The sequence below is a fragment of the Argentina anserina genome, chromosome 2 (genome assembly GCF_933775445.1).
Source record: "Argentina anserina chromosome 2, drPotAnse1.1, whole genome shotgun sequence".
NCBI classification, from domain to species: Eukaryota; Viridiplantae; Streptophyta; class Magnoliopsida; order Rosales; family Rosaceae; genus Argentina; species Argentina anserina.
Window position 1 is genome coordinate 17,590,459 of NC_065873.1, and position 22,334 is coordinate 17,612,792.

At 36.7% G+C, this 22,334-nt stretch overlaps 2 protein-coding genes across 3 annotated transcripts; one reads left to right on the plus strand and one right to left on the minus strand.

Annotated features, from left to right (window-relative positions):
- Positions 1-431: 431 nt before the first annotated feature.
- On the plus strand, positions 432-2,506 carry LOC126783639 (uncharacterized). Of its 2 annotated transcripts, none has more exons than XM_050509144.1 (5): positions 432-521; positions 1,021-1,095; positions 1,212-1,309; positions 1,405-1,721; positions 1,953-2,506. In XM_050509144.1, exons 2-5 carry the CDS (start codon positions 1,087-1,089, stop codon positions 2,333-2,335), a joined length of 807 nt encoding a protein of 268 aa, XP_050365101.1. In that variant the 5' UTR covers positions 432-521; positions 1,021-1,086; the 3' UTR covers positions 2,336-2,506. The 2 variants fall into 2 exon arrangements, with proteins under 2 accessions (XP_050365101.1, XP_050365102.1); XM_050509145.1 differs by having other exon boundaries at positions 450-521; positions 1,058-1,095.
- Positions 2,507-16,805: 14,299 nt separating this feature from the next.
- On the minus strand, positions 16,806-20,596 carry LOC126785510 (thiamine-repressible mitochondrial transport protein THI74). The gene is made up of 4 exons (XM_050511225.1): positions 20,511-20,596; positions 19,598-20,278; positions 19,071-19,494; positions 16,806-17,271 (listed from the first exon to the last, which is right to left on the minus strand). The coding sequence occupies exons 2-4, from the start codon at positions 20,162-20,164 to the stop codon at positions 16,946-16,948; spliced, it is 1,317 nt and encodes a 438-aa protein (XP_050367182.1). The 5' UTR covers positions 20,165-20,278; positions 20,511-20,596; the 3' UTR covers positions 16,806-16,945.
- Between the last annotated feature and the right edge of the window lie 1,738 nt (positions 20,597-22,334).

The window sequence follows — 22,334 nt, forward strand, 5'->3', positions numbered from 1 at the left end:
TTATCAAACAAGTTTCATACTTTGGCAAGCTCAAATGAGTAAAATCTAATGTAAAATAAAATAATTTACTGACTTGAAAACCCAACCATGAGTAATTTTCTTTCCATATAACAAATGTTGAATCAAACTCCTTCCCTCAAAAATAAAAATTTCCTTCATAAATTTAAGACAGCGTCAGTGTGACAAATACAGGATTCTCCAGATTTTTCCAAAGCGGAATCCGAAAAAGAGAATCTATGATTCGCGTAGTAAAAAAGAAAGAAGAAAACTCCTCCAGCGGGAAATGTCGAGCCAGAAAAGGAAATAAAATTCCCAAATACACACGTGTTGGCATCTATGTGGCTAGTACATTCTAGAAGGCGATGGACTCGTATGGAATCCGAGCTCGGGTCAAATTTGGGGCAACTATTTAATGGACGCAACCGACCAAAGTCCCCCGTCTCCGTCAGTTTGGGAGTTTTCACATTTCGTATCGAAGAAGAAGAACAAAACAGAAACAGAGACTTTCTCCGTTTCTTAAGGTACTTCTCTTTCTCTAGATTATTCATCAATGTCGCAAAACAAAACCAGAATTGGTTGCAGCATCTGGAATCGTATTCTTATTCCCTATCTTAACTTCGTAATGCTAATTTATGAATAAATATTCCAAGTAAATTGGAAGACAAATTTTGTTTGATTTTTAGGATAAATGGGAGATGTTGGTCTGGAAATTTGGGGTTCTGTATTTCTATATCTGATTTAGTTGGATTTTGTAGCTGTTGTTTGTTGGATTTTGGGTTTTTGAAATTTGAGTATTGAAAGGTAAAATCAGGATCTGAGAGACTGGTTTTTTGTTACAGTAGATCAATTTTGTAAAATGTAGTTGCAATGTTAGATGATGTTGGTATAATTTCAGTTTGGATACGCCTTTTCGAATGAAGTTTGAGTCATTTCATGTTTGGGATGTTTGTTGTAGTTTTTGTATTGGAATACTCGCATGCCAGTAGTTTTGATCAGAATTTGGAGTTTTGATTTGAGTAGGTACATTCTTGATTTAACAACTGCTGCATTCTTTTAGTGAGCATTTCGATACTGAAGTGTGGAGACATGGCAGAGGTGTGTATTATTTACTATTTATTCAGTGTTGCGTACTTAATTCCATTGCTTTCATTGCCTGGATATGCATTGGCAGCATTGCAGTTTCTGAATTGATGCGTTTGAACTTTGTGCAGGAGGGTCATAGGGTTACTTTGAATGTGTATGACTTGAGCCAAGGGCTAGCTAGGCAGATGTCTATGGCATTCATAGGAAAAGCCATTGAGGGGATATGGTAAGTGTGTTCTTTCGGGTTATGCGCAAATTTTGATGGTGTTTATAGCAAGTCATGTAGAGGTATGCACCCCTTAATGCGTATTTAATTTACAGGCATACAGGAGTCTCAGTATATGGTAATGAGTACTACTTTGGGGGAGGCATACAGCAGGCTCTTGCTGGATCAACACCATATGGGACACCATTACGAGTGGTGGATTTAGGTGAAACACATGTGCCCAAGGATGTTTTTGAGTCGTATTTACAGGAGATCAGTCCCCGATATACTGCTGAGACCTATAGTCTACTTACTCACAATTGCAACAACTTTAGCAATGAGGTTGCTCAGTTTTTGGTTGGTGCAACCATACCCGACTACATTTTGCAGCTACCTACTGAAGTTATGAGTAGTCCGATGGGAGCTCTTATATGTAAGTACTGATAGAAATTTTATGATTTATGCCATCTTTCATGTGACATTCATTTATTTGAGTAGGTCTGAGGCCTTTATGGTTTTGATTATCTATTGAGAAATTAGTTCATTCTTCCTGTTTAATGTGTTTGGATTAAATTAATTTTGAGAAGAAAGATGAAACTGAAACAAGATTGTGTGGATTGTAGCATTATTGCAACTGATTTAATGTCTTGACTTTGTTTTGCAGTGCCTATGATTCAAAATTTGGAAGTGACTTTAAAAAGTGGTGCGGCTCCTCAAGCTCCACAATTCAGGCCTCCTGTAGTCCAGCAAACAGCTAATGCCATGAAATCCTTGAGTAATTCTAGCAATGTGACTGCTGATAAATCAAAATCTGCATTGGAGCTGACCAAACTGGAGAATAAAAAGTCAGGAAGTGATGTTAAATCTAGAAATGGGGTTGTAGATCCTCTTGGGGATGCTCGTAGTAAGGTGCAAGAAGAGATTGCGGCTGAATTTACCGCACTAATGGCAAGTGGAACATTGCGTGCAAGTGAGGCTGCGACACTGGCAACTAGAAAAGTGATGGAGAGATATGGTCATGCAAGCACACAAATGTCACAAAGTTGATGAGTTATATTGACAGCGTTTCTGTGGATTCCACCTTGCTTGAGCGAAGATGTGATATGTTTTGCTTTGGAATTGTACTACCTTTTTTGATTTTAATGTACTTTTGTTTTTTAAAGAAGCAGCAAATGCCATTGTAACAAGGTGATTAGTGGTCTCAAGATATGTTGGACTCTTGATTGAGGAATTATCACCTCATCCTGCAGACTTAAGAAGTCATTCTCACCATTTCAAGAAAATGAAGTTATTATCTCAAGCGTGTTCTTAAATAAAGCAGTCATTTGAGTGATCGCAACTTTGCAAGGTTGTCTTCTAGCCAGGAATAAAACAAATTCTCAGTAATCAGCTGATGTCTACCATCGCATTATATACATGCCGGAATGTCAATGATCTACTCAAGAGCACAAAATAGTGAAAATACACAGGCAGGGGAATTCCTCGCCCGTTTGTTCTTCTCTCTTATCTTGTACTGTAATAGATTGAGAGTCAGAGACACTAACATTATTGATACAAAAACTCAAAAAGGAAGAAGTAATTCCTATGTAAAAGCTACCTAGCAAGGATTTAGTAAGAACCAAGTACTATGATTTTTGAGCGAACAACGACGATGATGCTTGTGAAGGGTTATAGGTTTGAAGCTCCTATCTGTCAAGGAAAACACCCTGAAGGTGTATCCGCCTCCCGAATCTTCCGATAAAACACCATAGATACAGTTTCTTTCAAGTGTTTTATTATGACAAGTAATAAATTTGTTGTTGAGCGTGCCCATAAACAATACCCGATCACCGAGGTTAGCAATCTCTACCCACTAAGGAGAATTGGTAGCAACATTATCATCCTCTAATTTGTACACTTGAAATTCAAATCCACTGCTCTGATGTAGAGGGAAACGAGGACGCTGATACAAAACCACAAACATGTCATTTGATTCACAACATTTCGCCAAGTAACACTTTGTTAACCATGTGTCACTAACTATGTTTTTAAAATTGCGGCGAAGAGTAACCAACCTTTTTAATGTGTAGGTATAAGTATGACTCGTCAATGGGCCGGGTTTTAGTACATTTAAATACGTGACGGGACGGATATTTTCACAAATATGAAGATCCAAGTCCGCCCACCTAAAGCGGGTCTTGCGGACTTTTATGGGCCGGGCTTTGCCGGTTTGTATTAGAACAAAAAAACATAATACTCTAACAAAAGTAGAGATATATATATAGGGCCCTTCCACTAAAGGATTCTTGTTTTGGGTATTTTAAAGGGATAGCTCATTCACCAACTTTTCGATTACATTTTCACATCTCCACCGTTCAACTTTTAGAGTCTAATCTGTAGATCAGCTCTGTAAAATTTCAACCAAAATGGTAATTGTTAAGGTATTAAACTTGGTGAAAACAATGGACGCACCAAATCTGTTAAACCGGAACCGTTCATGTTTATAAGTTTAAATTCCAGTTTTGAATGCCTTAAACACCTCCATTTTGGGTGAAATTTTACATAGGTGATCTATACATTAAACTCTAGAAGTTGAACGGTGCATATATGAAAATATAATCGAGAAGTTGGTCAAGTGATCTATCCCTTTTTAAACCCAAAAAAATGATCCCTCACTAGAAGGGTCATATATAAGTGTGTGTGTGTGTGTGTGTATAAATTGAATTTTGAGTACGTTTTCTCCCACATGATGGTATTCATTTTTTAATAAAAAATACCACTAAAGGACATTTTACACTACTCTCTCTCATACAAGGACACTCCAATTTTTTTACACAAATAAGGACAATATTACATTAGTATGATTATCTAGTGTGCCCAAATTACCCTCGGCAACAATAAGTTTATTCTACTCTCTTCTCTCTCATACACTATTGATATCAATTCATTTTCTTTGAATCTCATGACCTCGTCTCTACCGCGTCTCACCAAATCTCCTCTGCTTCACCGCCGTTCATTCCTTCCTCTTAACCTCGCCTCCACCGCACCTCAGCATATCTCCTTTGCCGTGTTGGAGTGATGATTGTGCTAATGAGGACGGAGGACAAATCGGAGGGGAACGACCAGATAAAGCCAATGCAAGGACACTATGATATGATCTCGGATATGGAAGATTCCGATTTGCTCCACAACTTCGAAGTTCCGCCCAAATGCCTCAGTTTCATTGAGGTTTCTGTAAGGACGATTCCATCATCGATTGCTTCACCGGAGACTTCAAGTTTTCATCGATTGTAGATCCGGCACGTTTTGATTGGAAATGTATCTTCGTTTTGATTGGAATTGTAGAAGTGAAGTGAATTTGATGCGGGTTGTTTGTTAGTTAAAGCATATGATTGATTTGTTGCTTCAATTTGATTGGAAAGGTAGCTCCGGCTTTGTTTTGCTTCATTGTTCGCTAGAGGGAGTGGTAGACGTCGGAGTAGGTGCAAGATCTGACGTGCTCGGGTCAAGTGTGGATACTCAGCTCTGTTTAGGGGAAGAAAACGAAGATATTGATGGCTTTGATCTCTCTGATTCGATGTACATATATGCAGATTGGTGAAGACGAGAAAACAGAGAAGGAGATGAGAGTTGAGGTGGATAAAGGTGAAGGCCAAGGTCACTGAGGGTGTAATAGCTTTGTTTGACCGTAATAGTAGCTTTGTCTACCTGTGATAGTAGCTTTTGATGGCAATAATATTAGTTTTTGTTTTGTAGTTTTGTTTGTTGTTGATAGTAACATTTGATTATAGTGATAGTAGGTTTTGCTTTGTACGTAGTACTTTTGTTTATCATTGATACTAAATTTGTTTATTATTGATAGTAGCTTTTGTTGCCTACAGTTGCTTTTATTGAGCTTGGTAGTACCTTTTATTACATGTAACAGTAGTTTTTGTAATGCTTGGTAGTACCATGCGATTTTTATTTTACTTAGCAGTAGCTCTGTTTGTCGTTGTTAACATCTTTTAATTACAATGATAGCATGTTCTATTATGTTTGGTAGTAGCTTTTGTGATCTCCCTGGAGGTCGCCGGAAATCTCATAGTAGTATTTTTTGTAGCTGTTGATAATTGCTTGCGCTTGTGTCAGTAGCTTTATTCATTGTTCATAGTAGCTTTTGTTTGACAATGATAGTGATGATGGTAATAGTAACTATAATTTTGTATGATATAAACTTTTTTTTGTTGTGGTAATAGTTTTTTAGAACAATAATAATAGCTTTTTCTTTGCTTGGTAGTAGTTTTGTTTTTCATTGATTGTAGATTTAGTAGACAATCATAGTAGTTTTATTTTGGCTCAGTAGTACCTTTTGTGTGACTTGATAGTAGCTTTTGGGACCTCGTCGGAGGTTACAGGAAATCTCATCATAGCATCTTTTACTACCGGCGATAGTATCTTTTGGTGATGGTGTAATACTCTACAAATTATTAAGTCTTATTTCTTTAATTAATCTGTTAAAGGGTGTTAGAGAAGCTTACTACCCTTCTAATGAGGACTCTTAAGCTGAGGACTAGTTGAAGACTTTTCGGCTTATCCAACTTTTTGATTGTATATTTTCATCTTAACCGTTTAATTTATAAATATTTATGAGTTTATCATATCTACAAATTTTCAACCAAATTGAGAATCGTGAAGGCATTCATAAGTGTGATTTACCAATTATGAACTTGAACGGTTCATGTTTGACAGATTTGGGTCGTCCATTAATTTGATATAGTTTGATACTTTAACGATTAGGAATTTGGCTGAAATTTTGTAGCAATGATCTACTCATATAGACTTATAAATTGAATGGATGAGATGTTAAACTGTGATAAAAATGAACATTTTTAACCATAAACCGAAAAGTCATAAACTAGTTCTCATTATAGTGGTCCTCATTAGAATGCATCATTACATTACAAAGCACAAGAAACCAATGTTTTAACTAAAAGTACAAATAAACTAAAAATAATGTTCAAATACATCAAATTAACTAGAAATACATAAATTTATAGGATCCAATAAAACAGATAATAAATTCAGATGTTACAATTACAATAAAATATATGACAAAATTTAGAGATTCGGTCGTCTTCCTCACACTTCTGTCTTATACACTCTCATCTTCTTTGTGAATTCCCTGATAAGATTTCCAACCAGTTGACAAAGCACAATCCCGTCCACTTTTTCTAGCCCTCTTCCCCTTTTCTCTCTTTTCCAACAAATGGCTCTATGACTGAAACATAGAACTCGAAGGAAATCTTCATCATGGAGGACAACCACTATTTTTTGGTAAGCTTTTCAATGTCAACCGATCTTTTGAGCTCCTTAAAAGCTGCTCGACGAACCTCAATATTAGCGGCATCCTTGTAACTATTCACCTCTTGTCGAGCAAAAGCCAATTGAGCCTCTAACTCAGCAATCCTATAATTCTTCAGCGCTACATCTCTCTCCTTCGCCTTTAATAGCGTTTGATTGTCTTCAATCAGCTTTCGGATTGTGTTGTCAAATGTTGTCTCACGAATAAATAGTTCAAAAGAAAATAGTCATAAAGAATATCTCAATATAACAAAAAAAGAAAAAATATAGATTATTCATCTGCAACAATAAATAAAAATCAAATATAAAGCCCAAGAGGCTAGCCCAATTAAGCCCACATACGTACCTGCCATACGCACAGACGACACAAGTGGATCAAGTCCAACATTCCCAGCATTCCCAACATTCTCAGTCACTTGTTGTACTATCATGAAACCAATTAAACATAAATACAAGACATTTTATATATTGATTCGAACCCGATAATTAACATTTCATTCAAAAATCAGGAAGAGAGACGCCAAGAAGCAGGGTCTCGGAGCCATTTGAAAGAAAGATACATGAGGTGGTCTAATTATTAAGAACATGGACATGTTAAAGGTGGAGAACAACCCATTCAACCATAAAAAAGAAGAAATCAAGAAATTGAGAAAGAAGTTTTCACTTTTGAGATAAAAAAAAACATTTCAGTGTTGTCCATATTCACAGCCAGAGGGTTAGGGTTTTGCAACAGAGATAGCGAAAATGGTCAAGTCCCTAAAGCTTAACAAAGTTGCTCTTTTGGGTTCAGAAGGAAAGTCGTGATCGTGAAGGCCTTCGACGAAGGAACACGTAAACGGCCATACGGGCACTGCTCGATCGTCAGAATAGCCAAGTACCTGAGCTAGCAAGGTTATAAGGAAGGACTCAGTCAATAAGTTGACGACGGTCAAGGCCCTCATGAAACTCGTCAATGTTCAGAAAATTAAGATACGAAAAAGTCATAGAGAGGTTTACCAGAGTTCTTAAGATGTTGTTTCCGATCTTGAGAGAGGTTCTTCAAAGTTTTTTATGTCTAAAGAGATGAGTGTGACTATGTGAGCAAATATTTCAAGAGAGAGAGAACTGTAACAAAAAAGACAGAGAAGGAGTGAGTAGTGAAAATAAGATATATGTCTTCAATTGGGTATTGGGTTGGAGTTTGGACCACACACAAAGCCTATTGTTACTGTCTTGCGAATTTGTTTTGTATATGTACCACTGTAAATAAAATAATCCAATGCCTCAGTTGAAAACCTCAATGTTATAGTGATAATTACAATATATGTAACAATATCTATATGATATCCCAAGCAAAAGGAATCAAAGAATGGAATGCATTAGTTAATTGTGCATGTATAAGTAGGCACATGATTTTGTTTTACGTAACCCTAACCTAAAGGTGAAGGCACTGTCAAGTCTTAATTTACCATAGTGTTTGGGGAAAGGGTTTGGTCTTTCAATTGAGATTCTGGGAACATGATGAGGACTTGTTGGTCTCCAAAAATGAAACTAGGGCTAGTTGTTGAGTTGAGGGTCGTAGTTAAATGGGAAGAAGAGTTGAATCTCAAAATGAAACAGATGGTGGGGAACTAGGGATTACTTTTGGAGGAAAATAATTAATTAAGGATATTGGTTGGGATTGAACCAAGGCTAGCTAGGTTGTTTCACATTTTGGGGTCTTACATCTCTGCAATGATAGATATTGCAAAAACCAGACTTGTCCACTTCATCCAGTTCAGTTTTTTAAATGCTATTGCAGCAAAATGCTCGATTGCGGAAATATATATATTTAAATATCTCAATATATGTGTAAAAGTATAGAGAAACACAATAAAAAAAACCGACGAGGTCAACCCAGTTTGGCCTTAAGATGAACCTGTCATCCGTGTCACATGTGAATTTTGCCCAACATTCTCATTATTTGGCTCTCGCCCATCATTCAACTTTTGAGTCACGCCCGTCATTAGTAGGTTGAATTTCAGCATGAGCATGTTGAATTTGTTGATCACACGTTTTACATTGACCATACCCCTGATTTTGTTGATGTCATTAGAAAACATAAGTGAAAGAGATTACACTTTGGCACGCCTTATGGTAGCCCATTAGTTTGGGGCTGGTATGTCTTTAGTTTTCCCATCTCTTAGGGTTTATGTTGGAGATCAACGAGTTCGAGTCATCTTGCAAGGTGATGGCACTGAAGCGGTGTGAGATGTGAGAATTCAGAAGACCTGCTTCAACCTGTAACATTACATCAAACTAAGACGATGAAGAGACTAAAGGGGGAGATTGTTGAGTTTGTCTAGTTAAACTATATCCGGTAGAGAGTTGAAGGGTCAGGTACTTAAGTGTTAATAATTTTGAATTCATTTCAAGTGTGGTTTTTTTTTTGTCAAGTGTGTGAAACTGATCAACGTGGACATCATATTGAAAAAAAAAAAGAATCAAAGCAGACATTTGCATGGTTGCAAGACTATTTTTTTGTGAGGAAGAAAATGTTACTCAAATTATTTTTTCCCTTGGGGTTGTTTTCTCTCGTCTTGTCCTCTAATTAGATTGAGAGTCCAAAACAGTAACACTACTGAACAAAAACTTAAAAGAAGAAATAATTTATATGTACAAGTTAGCTACATAGCAAGAATATGGAATAAACCATTAACTGTGCTCCCAATAAAACTGCGACAATGATACATGTTTGAAGAGTAAGTAACAAGTTTGAAGCTCCTATTTGTCAAAGGAAAAACTCCTGAGGTGGACCCAGCCACCTTTGAAACCGTTCAATAAAACACCATATATACAATTGTTTTTGAGTGTTTTATCATGACAAGGAATGAATTTTTTGTTGAGCGTGCATGCCCATAAAACAATGTTCGATCTCCAAGGTTAGCAATCTCTACCCACTGATCGAGAAGTATTGGTAGCATCATTGTTATCCTCTAACTTGAACACTTGAAATTTGAATCCATTGATCTGATGATATAGAGGGAAACAAGGATGCTGATGAAAAACCATAAACATGTCCTTTGATTCACAACATTTCGCCAAGTAACATGTTGATAACCTTGTGTCACCAACTATGTTTTTAAAGTTAGGGCATCAACCTATGTAATGTGTAGACATGTATCTGTAAATGGATGTTAAACACCATCATAAACTCTAACGTCTTTTCTATAACTGCTAGCACATATAATTTCTCATCAAAAATTTCTATATCCTAAGATTTTAAAGTTTCTTCAGTCTCAATCTTAGTCCATGATTTATTAGTGGGAGTGCAGAAGGCCAAACGACCTAGATGTTTTAAGTGAAGGCAAGCCACATAGCCCATTGTTGTCGTTGGCACCGAAGAGGCTACTATTTTTAGTGTCGGGAAGAATATGTCATTGGGGGATGCGTGTGATGGGAGCTTAACTCCAACACCAGATATTGGATTCCAGAGGAAAAAGCTATGAGCATAACTTTTATGATTAGACATCCCTCAATTGTTCCAGCACAATAACTATATGAGTTATTTCCTATTTTTTAGATTGTGAATCCTCCAATGGCTTGCACTACACAAGTACTCATCATCAATGTTTTAAAAAGCGAAGGCGTACCCCAAAGCGTTTTCTTGATAGACTTGAGCCTTAGAACTTGAGGTGCATAAGGCGTAAGCCTTATGTTATAAAAAAATTAGTAGTTAAATGTGTAAATATATAATTATACACATACAAAAAGAACAAATATACATAAGAACTTATAAATTTATTGCATTTAGATATAATGAAATTCATAATCCAAATGTTTTAGATAGTTTTCCTCAAATTAAACACATTATATAAATTAATATAAAAAGATACTTAAAATATTATTTTCTAAGGCGTAGTAAAATGCGTAAAAGGCGTAAAAAACGTAACATAAGGTGAGTCTCGGTGTCCAGACCGAAAAACAGAGTTGTTATGTATGTAACTTTAAGCTTTTTAAGCCTCAGACGAGCCTTGAGGCGAGTTTTTTAAAACATTGCTCATCATCACCGGCATGCGTTTTGATGTAGGATGCCGACATGTGTCTTTCTAACACATAACTGGTCACAAGCCATGGAAATTGATGATGAGCAGTAGGATGCCAACTCTTGCTGTCAATTGCAGCTCGCCAACTAGGGCTTACATCTCGACAGTTCAAATAGTCTGCCAGGAGCAATCGCTGCATAATTTCTTGCATGACGTCATATAGGAGTTCTTCGAACCAACTTTCTCCATCCGACTTATATCGTTTTCTATCGTTTTCTAGTGAAGAATGCTTTAGACTTGCAGCATATCAGATCACAACACTATGTCAACTTTCTTGAAAGGCTTCGTCTACCGAACATCTTCATCATCACGTACGGCATGAGAGTACAAAATCGATCGACAAGAAACACACACACACACACACACTATATTTGTATTCGATATGTGTAATTTCCAAGGCTTAATAAGATGTTTGAATACCTTGTGGGATAGGATTAATTCCTCTTGAAATCTGGACTTTTTATATGCATGTGTAACGCAATTAAGTTGTGTATCACAAAATTACTAGTTCTTACCTACTCAAAACCATTCTAGGATTTCTAGCTACCTGCTTCCAAGTAACTTTTTCATGTCCAGTACTGTGTTGATTTTTTTCTCTCTCTCTCAATACCATGGAGGCTTTCAACGCCGTCGTTTCGGATTGGACAGTGGAACTTTATTCGTGAATGTCCCCCAATCTTACCCGGTGCACAACAATGTTCTAAAAGCTGGGTTGAGATCTGAGAATGTGTATACACAAGACCAGTCTCTTCTCTTCCAAACTATATATGGAAAGCATTACCAAGATACGACTGAGAGACGTGGCTTACCCATTCGTTGGAAATCAATTTCAACGGGGCAGAGGTCGATCTGTTGCTTCTTTTCAACCTTAGTTATTGTAATTATTATTCAATTCATGAGTCTGTTGCATGCACTCAATGTTCTAAAAATTGCCGCCTAGGCGCCCGGAGACCCCTGGCCGCCGCGATTTTGGGCTAAACGACGGTGTTAGGCGGTTGGCCAATTTTTACCCGCCTAGGCGGTTGGGCGGATCCTGGGCCGATTTTTTCCCGCCTGGGCGGCTAGGTTTTTTTTTTTTTTTTTTTTTTTAGTTTTGGATTTTGAGTTTGAGTAGGATACAAAAGAAGTATTTGAATGATATGGAGAAGAAGAATTTGATGAGTTCCGAGGGATTATGCTTGCAAAAATGCATTCCCGTTGTTTGAATTGTTTTTCTTATTTTCCAAAGGGTTGGTGAATTGTGTTTCTTATTATTGATTTTCCTAAGTTCATTGTTGTTGAATTGTATTTCTTTTTTTTTCCTAAGAGGCTAAGATCATTAGATCAATATTGTTGAACATTTCTAAGGATTAAGGAATAAGGATTAAGAACATATGTATTTTCATTATATATTTTTTTACATTAATTTCATGCATTATATTCTTATTTTAATTGTATTTATATAATTATTTGTTATTAAAAATTTAAAATATATACAAAAATACAAATCCGATTAATCCTCTGGGCGTTGGTTTTCAACTGTCCGCCTGATTAACGCCTAGCGTTTTTTATAAAATCTTCTAGACGCTGGCTTTCAGTTGTCCGCGTGATGCACTTGGATTGATTCTAGTCGGAACTCTATTATTGCTCACTTGACCTCCGCTGTTTGATTAAACTCATTGTTAGTCTTATATAAAATCCCCCAACCACCCTCCGCTTTCTCATAGTTTCGTCAATGATGATAATCGTCGATCATTTCTTAGAAACTCTTCCAACTGGCATTGCAAGATCAACTTCCTTGGGACAATACGTACGTTTCCGTTGCTACTTCAGTACTGGCCATGGCCATCGACACACTTCCGCACGTACTAGTAGTCTATTACAAAAAATGCTTTTGAATTGCGAAAGATGATGGGATTATCTCCAGAACATTCCAGAAGGTCGTGTGGAGATATTCAGCGCCTTTTTCGCTACACAAAGGGCGCGGCATTATTGCATGCTCTTGGAACAAAGCTCCATTTACTTAACTGAAATTAACACATTCAACTAAGCTTCCTCGATCTGTCGAATCCAACCTTTAATTATGATATCTGGAAGCAATGCTTGAGCACAAAAGTTTAGTCCGTTACTTGAGCTACAAAATCAGAAGTCTCAAACCCATCCCGGGCACAGCCAGCAGTCCGCTACACAACCGCGCGCTTATCATCCCTCACCAGTCACCACCGCCCCCGGCCGTACCATACTGACCTTCTTGAGTTAATAACACGCCATAAACATTTTGGTTCACTAAACCCGGAACTCCGATGATCGAGAAGCCCCTCCACCTCTCTTTTATGATTTCGCCCATTCTCAGTTTCCTCAAGCATTAAGTCCTTACCTTTTGCAGCAAGGCAACTCATCCAGTGTGAAGCTTTCGCAAAAAGTCCTTCGACTCCCCCTTCCACACTGCTATGCACACGTCTATTCCTCTCATACTAAATCTACCACACTACCACCGTAGACCACTCTAACTCATCAGCATTGGCTACGTACTAAAGCAACGTGAAGAAAAAGAACAAAGAAGTTTCGTTCTCTTCATACTTTGCCCACATTTGGGAGATAAGTCAGGAACCACAGTTTTCTCGACATGATTCACCCTTAGTTAACGATCTATACTTGAGAAAGATATAAAATTGAAGTTAATCATCAAAAATTCAAAATAAGATCAAGACCTAGAAGTGACTCACATAATCAAGCTTGAGTAAAAGATTTTCTTCACACGAGTTACAGATTGCTCATGAAGATCGAAACACTACTTCAAGTTGGAGTTAGTCCTTCTCCATAATATAAGAAGGCTATATTACCTCACACGAGTCACGTACAGCTTGCTCACAAAGAAAATACTATTTCAATTCAATTCTCTTGTAGGGATGTAGGATGGTTCCTGATTTACGGTCAATGAGTTTGTATGTCCAAGAGACCGTAACAGTTCAAGGCAGGAGGTAGAAACTGTTCCCAGTTTCCAAAATTAGCTCATATTCAACTTCTTAATTTTGTCTCTGAAGTCAACAGGTTATTGCTACGACAATGGGACCAGATGCATAGAGTGCACTAGCTAGCAACATCAATGTGATGATATCTGCTTTTGATTCGGTTCATGATGCATGATTTTTGGATTACGCCAGTTCAGTTTTCAGTTTGGATGGGTTAATTTATGATTACATATGCGAATCATTTTGTTTTAGATTAGGTTTGAGATTTCGGTGGTTCAAAGCTTGAAACTTAGATATTCAGTAGAGACCAATCTTCTATTATGTTGCATTATAAATCATCTTGTTAAGACAATCAGTATATTTTCTGGTTTGATGTCAAACATATGTACGTGTTTTAGTTCACTATTAATTCTTATCTATCTACATTGAGCTGCATCCATATAGTTTTATCAAAGAGATGGGGATAGGATCCCTAAAAGCAGGATATATATTAGAATAGCCAATTTAAAACTGCATCGAGTTGAAGATGCATTCAACCACAATTTCAAATTTATTGGATGTAAGCTAACTTTTTTTAACACCTTTATTTTGGAGAATTTCTTTTGATGGCATGGCTTCAAACTTTTTGGTTGAAATTTTATTTGCTGTTAAAAAATTTCGTGTCCCTTATTACTGGAATGTATCAAACTTTTGTAGAGTAAGAATATGGTGATGATTTCAACCGATGCACTTTGTTATACCCTGTACATATCTCTGAAATATAACGCTCAGTTTCTCACATAGAGAAGATTGCAACTCATGCACTCATGCTGAAATATGAAGTCACTACTTTGAGATTATATGTATCAGAATGGCGGTTTCCCATATGCATTCTACCTCCTCTCAAGTCTCAACGACAGTTAACTAGTTCATTTGTCTTTTACTCTTGTTTAAAACAAACAACCTCTTGTTAGAGGCTATGTTCACTTGATTGAAAACCTCTCCAAAATGGCAAAGGAACTACAATAACTGACTCTAGCTTTCCTGTTGCCTACCACACTTATCACTATCTGTGAATTTAAATCAATTGGCAGTTCTTGAGTTAACGCACAGGAGATTTGGAGCTCTAGACTGGTATAGAGTGATGATCTCTCAGAGCCTGATATATATTTTCTGGAAACCAGGGTTGATGTATATTTCTGGAAGCCAATGTTTGAGGGGAATTTATTCGCAAATAATATTATAATTACTACTTCCCGTTTTTGTAAGAGATCCATATAATAGACTCATCATTATGATTTTCCAACTTTTGTTAGCCTTTATAAATAAGTTAAGGTTGCAATCGATCTAAATTATCTCCATCAATCTGTTAACTAAACATCCATGGGCAACGTTTCTTCAGACACAAATTTGAATAATCAAGATGCATGGAACCAATGGTGCCCTAGCACTAGATTTCATAACGTCGTGCCCTCATCAGTAGTTGAATGACAGAGTCCGCCAAAAGACCTGGTTGTGATGATTCTGGATAAGCTGTTGGAATGCATTGACTATGTTCGTTTCGCTGCTGTTTGCAAAATGTGGTATCGTATTGCTAAAGAGAAGTATAATGAAGACAAAGATCGCTGGTATCGCCCACGTCCTCCCATGATCTTGCTTCCACAAGGAGGTCTGGAGGTGGTACCCGAACCCTAGAAACTAGAACATTGTGAAGCGTTTTTCAAGGAACAAGGTACAACAGTATCCAGTTACAAATTTCTCTACCTACAGAAGAGTTAGTAAATCTTAAGTGTTGTAGCTCCGGCCATATATGGTTGTTTGCCATATTTAATCGTGTCAAGCTTATAAGAGAATGGCGTATAGAACTCGTCAACCCTTTCCGGTGGGCAACTCTTACCCTCCCTCCTGTTAGACTTGAAGGTTGGTATCCTCCGAAGGTCATACTATCCTCGATCGGATCCAGCCCTGAAACCAGATAATTTTTGGGTTCTAGCATTTTTCACTGGTTCCTCGCTTATTGCCATCCATAAGAGAGGAGAAAATAGCTGGACACCTATATATACTGCAGGAGGAAACTATACCGATGCCATATTTTATAATGTAAGTTTCTATGCAATTTGTAACGACTATGGACGTATCATATCGTTCGATGTTGAAGAAGGCATGGCACGTGTACTTGAAATTGGTGGCTTTGAAAGACGACGTTTATCTGGTCGAAGTCGCTCATATTTGGTAGAATCAACCAAAGGAGATCTATTATGCCTCACAGGACATGTGAAATCAAATAGACCTCTGATAGATTGGGATAATTAGACGACGAGCTTCAAGGTCTATAAGTTGGAGTTGGACAACCAATCATCCACAGTAACTCAAGTTGAGGTCACAGACATTGAAGATGAGACTTTTCATGTAGGTGACAATCCATCGATGTCTGTCTTGGTTTCAAACTTTTGTGGATGTCTTGCCGAAAAAAAAAACTTTTGTGGATGTCGACCGAATTCGATTTACTACACCGATGATTCATTGAATATTACTCCACCTTCTACAGCGATAATCTTCCTAAAAATGTACCGCAAGGAGTCAAATATGATATGGGCGTCTTCAATTTAGCAAATGAAACTAGTGACATATAGTGGAAGACACTTTTCCCAAACTGCAGGTATTTCGACACCTCAGCCATTCGATCCAAACTCAACAGAGTGGACAACCTCAAGCTCTTCTGAATTGGCAAGAGCAAACAAGGTAGACACGAAAAAAATGAGGCTTAAACACTGTATTAGTTGTTTTTTTTTTTTTGACAAAAGAATAAATTATACTTTTGCAATAGAAAGATTAATCTCCAGCTATACCTTTATAAGGTTGTTCGCACGTTGCTACATAACCAATTGGCAGTTCTTGAGTTAACGCACAGGCGATTTGGAACTCTAGACTGGTATAGAGTGATGATCTCTCAGAGCCTGATATATATTTTCTGGAAGCCAAGGTTTGCACCACTTTTAATGAGAATGTAAATGTGGTTATACCCGCAAAACACCTATTTGGCCGACTTATTTCATATTACTCTCTGGAATCCAGTGATTTCTTCTTGTCTTGCTTTCTGTTTTTTAGGGAAAGCATAGTGAAACGAACTTATCTTGTAAAAGCAAATAGATTGCAAATTCGACTTAATTTTGCTACAAATTTCCATTGCATGTTAAATGCCACTTGCCAGACGTCACAATAATTCCATACAAAGACCATATCAAGCCTAATTTGTGCCTGTAGTTCTATACAAAGTAATCAGCGATACATGGGTGAGAAACTTATATAATCTGAGATTGACACGTGCATAGAACAAAGGCGTGCTATAAACGGGCAGTTGAATTAGGACTCCCTGATGAACCACCAGGTTCACTAATTGAACTAATCTTTCTATTATTTCCATTCTCTAGTTCTAGTGTCGCTCCTTCCGACCTCTTAAAAGCATCAGAAGGAATATTAATGCCAACAAATCCAATCATAACAGCCACAGCTCCAAAGTAATCGGCAAACTGAGGAGCATGGCCAGTCACTGAGTCTACAATTGCTGCCAACGGAACTTGTATAGATAGACCAGCTGTTGCTACTGTGGTTGTTGTTAGAAGAACAGCCTTGGCCCATAAGTAATCACTCAGAACGTTATCCAGCAAACCTAAACACATGGAAAAAATATTATAATCAACGATGTGACCTAGTATTGGTTAAACATGAAACAGTATATAACGATTATGCTTAAATGATGGGCAAGAGAAGGACTAGAAAGCTTGGACCTCATTTAAACAGGCCTATTAATCATTCAATAGATTATTTGGAATCATGTAGAGAAATGTGTCACAAGAGACAAACAAGCTGGTACCTAACCTTTAATTTCAAGATGTAAATGACAGAACCAACTAAGAAAGTTACACAACGCTTGTCTTTAGGCTTCTAACAGCAATTTAGTAGTTTGTGGCCAAATAAAGTAACATACTACACGCTATGAAAGTATAATGTGATGAATATATAAGAACAGAAGGAGATTAGTACCAACTACCAACGAAAATGAATGCTGTTGTCTGTGAACTACAGGGACGATCAGGCAATGATATTTTATACAGTGAATGCTAGGTACTTAAAGATCCCATGATAAGAGATTTTTGATAGGCTCTAGCAGAATGCCTCTGTGACTCAAGGAAACTTGCCCAACTAAAAGGGTGAGACAACTTGCGATGGGGCTAAACAACTTGCCCAACTAAAAGGGTGAAACAACTTGCGATGGGGCTAAAAATCATTATTGCACCTGATTAGAATAGTCCTCATGAGTAGGTATGTTAACAATTTATAAGTGACACAAACGGGTAGTTTGACTAAACATCTGAAATGTAGGATCATCTTAATACATTAAACTTGGACAAAAAGACCAAGACCAGAATGTTAATTCTGAAACTTTTCAACATACAGAGACACCACAAAGCAGTAAGAACATCAGTAAAGGCCAGATTGAACTGTTATACGACAAGTAGATAGCTGCTGCATTAACCATAAAATGTACTACACATTTCTACAATTTAAATATTTGAATACAATGCATCTTGACACTTTCATCTAAAAGTTTAAATGTGAAAGAATCTAATAGCATCTAAAACAGCGTGAACAGAATATCTGTTCAACAAAAGACCAGAATCTCAACTCCAAATATCTCTATAGGCAAATGAAAACCCTATAGCAAAGAGCATGAACACCAGACCCAATAAAAATTTACAATTACAATTGCTTACTCAACAGAAGTTTGACAAAGCCTCATTGATTTAAGATATTATGCTCAACTTAACAGCTTAACAACAAAGCAAAACAAAGTTGTAGCCAAAGTAATTTCAATGTCCCTAGCTCTAAATGTATCCCAAGATATAATAAGAAAAAGTCAAAAAACCAATAGATGCTGAATCTTATCAACTTTCCGGACAAAGCTCAGTTGATCCAAAAGACTAAGTTGCTAAGTAAAATCAAGTTACTTTGTGCGTCTGGTTTGGATAAGTAGTGAGTAAAGTATTGTCCTAAAATGATTTTAGATGCAATTTACTTGGTTATGTAAAAAAAATACCAACTGGTACCAATAATTACATAGTAGACGGAAATAGACGGTTTAGTCATCCCATAAAAGAAACCACTTCATATTTTAGCATGTACAACAGAACATTCATAAGCATGTTGTTGTATAGAATAACAAAAATACTAGAGGGCAGAGGCAGTATAGTTTTCCAATCTTTATAAGGCAGGTGAATTGCAATATCTTAGTTGCTAAAGGTGTATCAGACCAAATGAACATAAGTAGACTTGGTAACAAAACTTAGGAATTATATCAACATTTGTAGCTTCATTGTCTCAGAACCTATGTATAGACAATTAAAAAAGTATTAATAACTAGAGGTACCCCAAGTCGTAATGCGTATGACATAAAAGTAAATTACACACCTTTACCAATGATGAGACCAAGCTGCTTCCAGGTCAGCACGTAGAAGGGTTCCAGCTTTGAGAAATGCAGTACCAGGGCAACAGGAAGAAAAATAAAAAAGTTGGAAAGCCCTAAGAATCCCAGAAACTGAGCCATACTAGCACGACCACTTTTCTCATCATCCTCATCAGGTAAATTTTTGCGAATGAGGGTAATATACACAGAATAAAAAGCTGCTGAGACAAGAGCGAGTATGTCTCCTAGTAGAGGGTTTGAAGCAATTGCACTTAGAGTAGTTTGTGAGTCACCGAGGCTGACAATTATGGTTCCTCCCATGCAAAGAAGAACACTGAAAAGCTTCACCAAAGTGAAGTTCTCACCTAAGAATGCTAGAGAAACCAAGAAGGTGAACAGGCTAGAAGCACTGCTTAAGATGGTATTTGACTGCAAGGAACAAGAACCACAAACCAATTAGACAAGAATATGCTCAAACAGAAGAACAAAATTAAGAAGCAAGACATGCAAAATAGATTCACAAAATGCTTACTGTAACTGTAGTATACTTCAATGACAAATTGAATGTGAGCTGCGCGAAAAACCAAAATGGAGAAATTAATAGGCTAACTTTTGCCATTCGAGTACGTGTCCATCGCCCTTTTTCATCCACTTGCTTATCAGCAACTTCAAACAGATTTGATGATTTCCTGATAGGCTCATAAGCCACAGTTTTCACTTCTCCATCAACAAATTTTCCAAGTCCGCCAATTTGTCCCTCTTCTACATGCACAGTCTGCACAGATTCATCATCAGTTTTCACAACAGCATCACCATCTCCCAGAAGAGTGGATTGCTCAGACTCTACCAACTCTCGCAAAGGACTACTCTCCCTACTTTTCCAAAACCAAAACCCTCCACACGAATCCTCCAGATATCGCCCCACTTCAACCAAGGGAATGTAGATCACAAACAATGAATTGCATACGTAGGTAACAAGAAAAGGGGACACACCGGCATCCACAACCGACTGTACTACAAAACTAGCAGCTATCCAAATAGATGCAACAGCAAATATATATACCAAACCCAAAACCCACTTCAAAGATTCACTTTTCATACCTACACAATGACCCTAATCCAATCAAAACCACCTTTTACAATTCATAATCTTCACAAACCAAACACTGTTTATATAACCAATGCCCATTTCACCATCAAACCCATTAATAACCTGAAACCACAAAAACCCACCAGAAATTCCAAAAAGCATCAAACTTTAGTACAATCACGATTGAATCAATGACACCCAGTAGAACTCATCTTATGCATTTCAATCCTATACCGTTATAGCGCATTAGGTTCAAACCCAGAAGAGAAAATAGAAAAAAGATAGAATTTTTGGCACGGAGAAAGTGGTCAGACTGAGACGAACCCATCTCGGATTGACGGTGTTGAAAACGTACCTTGGCATCAGAGTTTTCTTAGATTCACAGAAGGATAGAGGTTGATATTCTTTAAAGGGGTGAATGGAATTAGAAAGTGGTGCCGGGTCAGCACAGTTAGTTATGAGTCTTATCACGTTATTTTCTTTTTATGTTGTGGAATTTTTTTTATGTTTGAACAGAGTAATTTTATTTTGATAGAAATTTTATTTGGATGGAAATTCTATTTTTAGGAATATAAAATTCTAAAAATTAAGATTTTTTTTGTTTGGTAGCTATTTTCTGGATATTAAAAAATAGTTAGAATTATATAAAAAAGATTGGGAATTAAAGAATGACACCTCTTTTTCATGGAAAATAAATAGAGAAAACATGTTTCAAATTCCCCTTATCTTTTCAAATAGAATTTGCACTTCCTTTGGAATTTCAACCCAAATAGAATGAGGAATATGATATGAGCACTTTGTGCGACGTTCTTAGCATGTTTTTACCTCCATATGTACTTTGTTTAGCCCTTATTAGTGTAATATCAAGTATTTGAGTCGTAGTATGAGTTTTTAGCGACATTGGTTGCATTTTTTTTCTGCTAAAACAAGTTGAAAACGCATTAGGAAACCTAGTTGAATTAAGAAACATAGTTGAATTAGGAGTCTTTATTATTTGACGTTTCTGTAACATTTGTGATTTATCGAGAATCCTATTTGCATTAGGAATCATTTTTAGACTAGGAAACGTACAATTTGGGAAAGTCCTACTTGAACTGAAATTATTATTTCGTAACTTTTCTAATTGAACTTTTCTATTCTACTAATTTACTTGTTCTAATTGGATTTAAGAGATAATAATATAGTGGAACAAGAGGAAGTCATGCAACAATTAAATAGAAAAGATAATGAAGAAGAACATGGAGGATGAGCCGTGAGAAAAGAATAGAGAAAAAGTCATGCAACAATTAAATAGAAGATGATCAATAAGGGAATAAAGCATGACATGATTCAAGGGATTAAAGCATGGAGGATGAGAGTGCCTAAAGTGGATATAATTAAGAAATAGAGTTTTTGTCGTGGGAAGAAGAAAAGAATAATGAATAAATAAATGTGAAGATTAATGAAATGAAAAGAAGAGAGATTGAGACATGCATATGCAACCTAAAAGCTAGAAGATGATCATTAAAGGAATAAAACATGACATGATTTAGGGAATAAAGCATGACATGAATTAATGGATTAAAACATGACATTATAATAAGAAGAAAAATGCAAGTTCAAACCGTGCCCCACCTCTCAAATATGATCATTTCTCATTTGCATCAAAGAGCCAAATTTTTGTCAAAAAACTACCTCAAACATCCTTCACAAAAACAGCAAGTCGTTATCCCCCATATACTAATTCCATATCCACCGAAATCACCATTGAAGACACACCTCCAAAGTTCCTACAACGTGTGATTCTCGCAACTCATCTCCATGGCTTTGTTAGTTTTTTATTTTCTACAATACTTTGTCTATGAAGATTGTAGTATGATGTTTGTATGAGATTATTGTTTTGTATTAATAATCGAAATTTTCAGATTGTTTTATTGGATTTTTGGATCTTTGCCGAATTGATGGTTTTCTATAATTATTGAGTTTGTATTTCTATTGTTGTGTTATAATCATCTTTCTCATATTTTTAGATAATTTTCAGATATGTGCATATGAATTTAGTGCTTGGATGCAGTCCCTAAGATTGTGTTTGAGTGCTAGATTCATCAATCATATTAACACAAATCGAATCATGTCCTAAGTAGGTTCAGTTTGTATTGATTAAAAGTGGTAAAAATTATGGAAATTTGCATGTGAAACC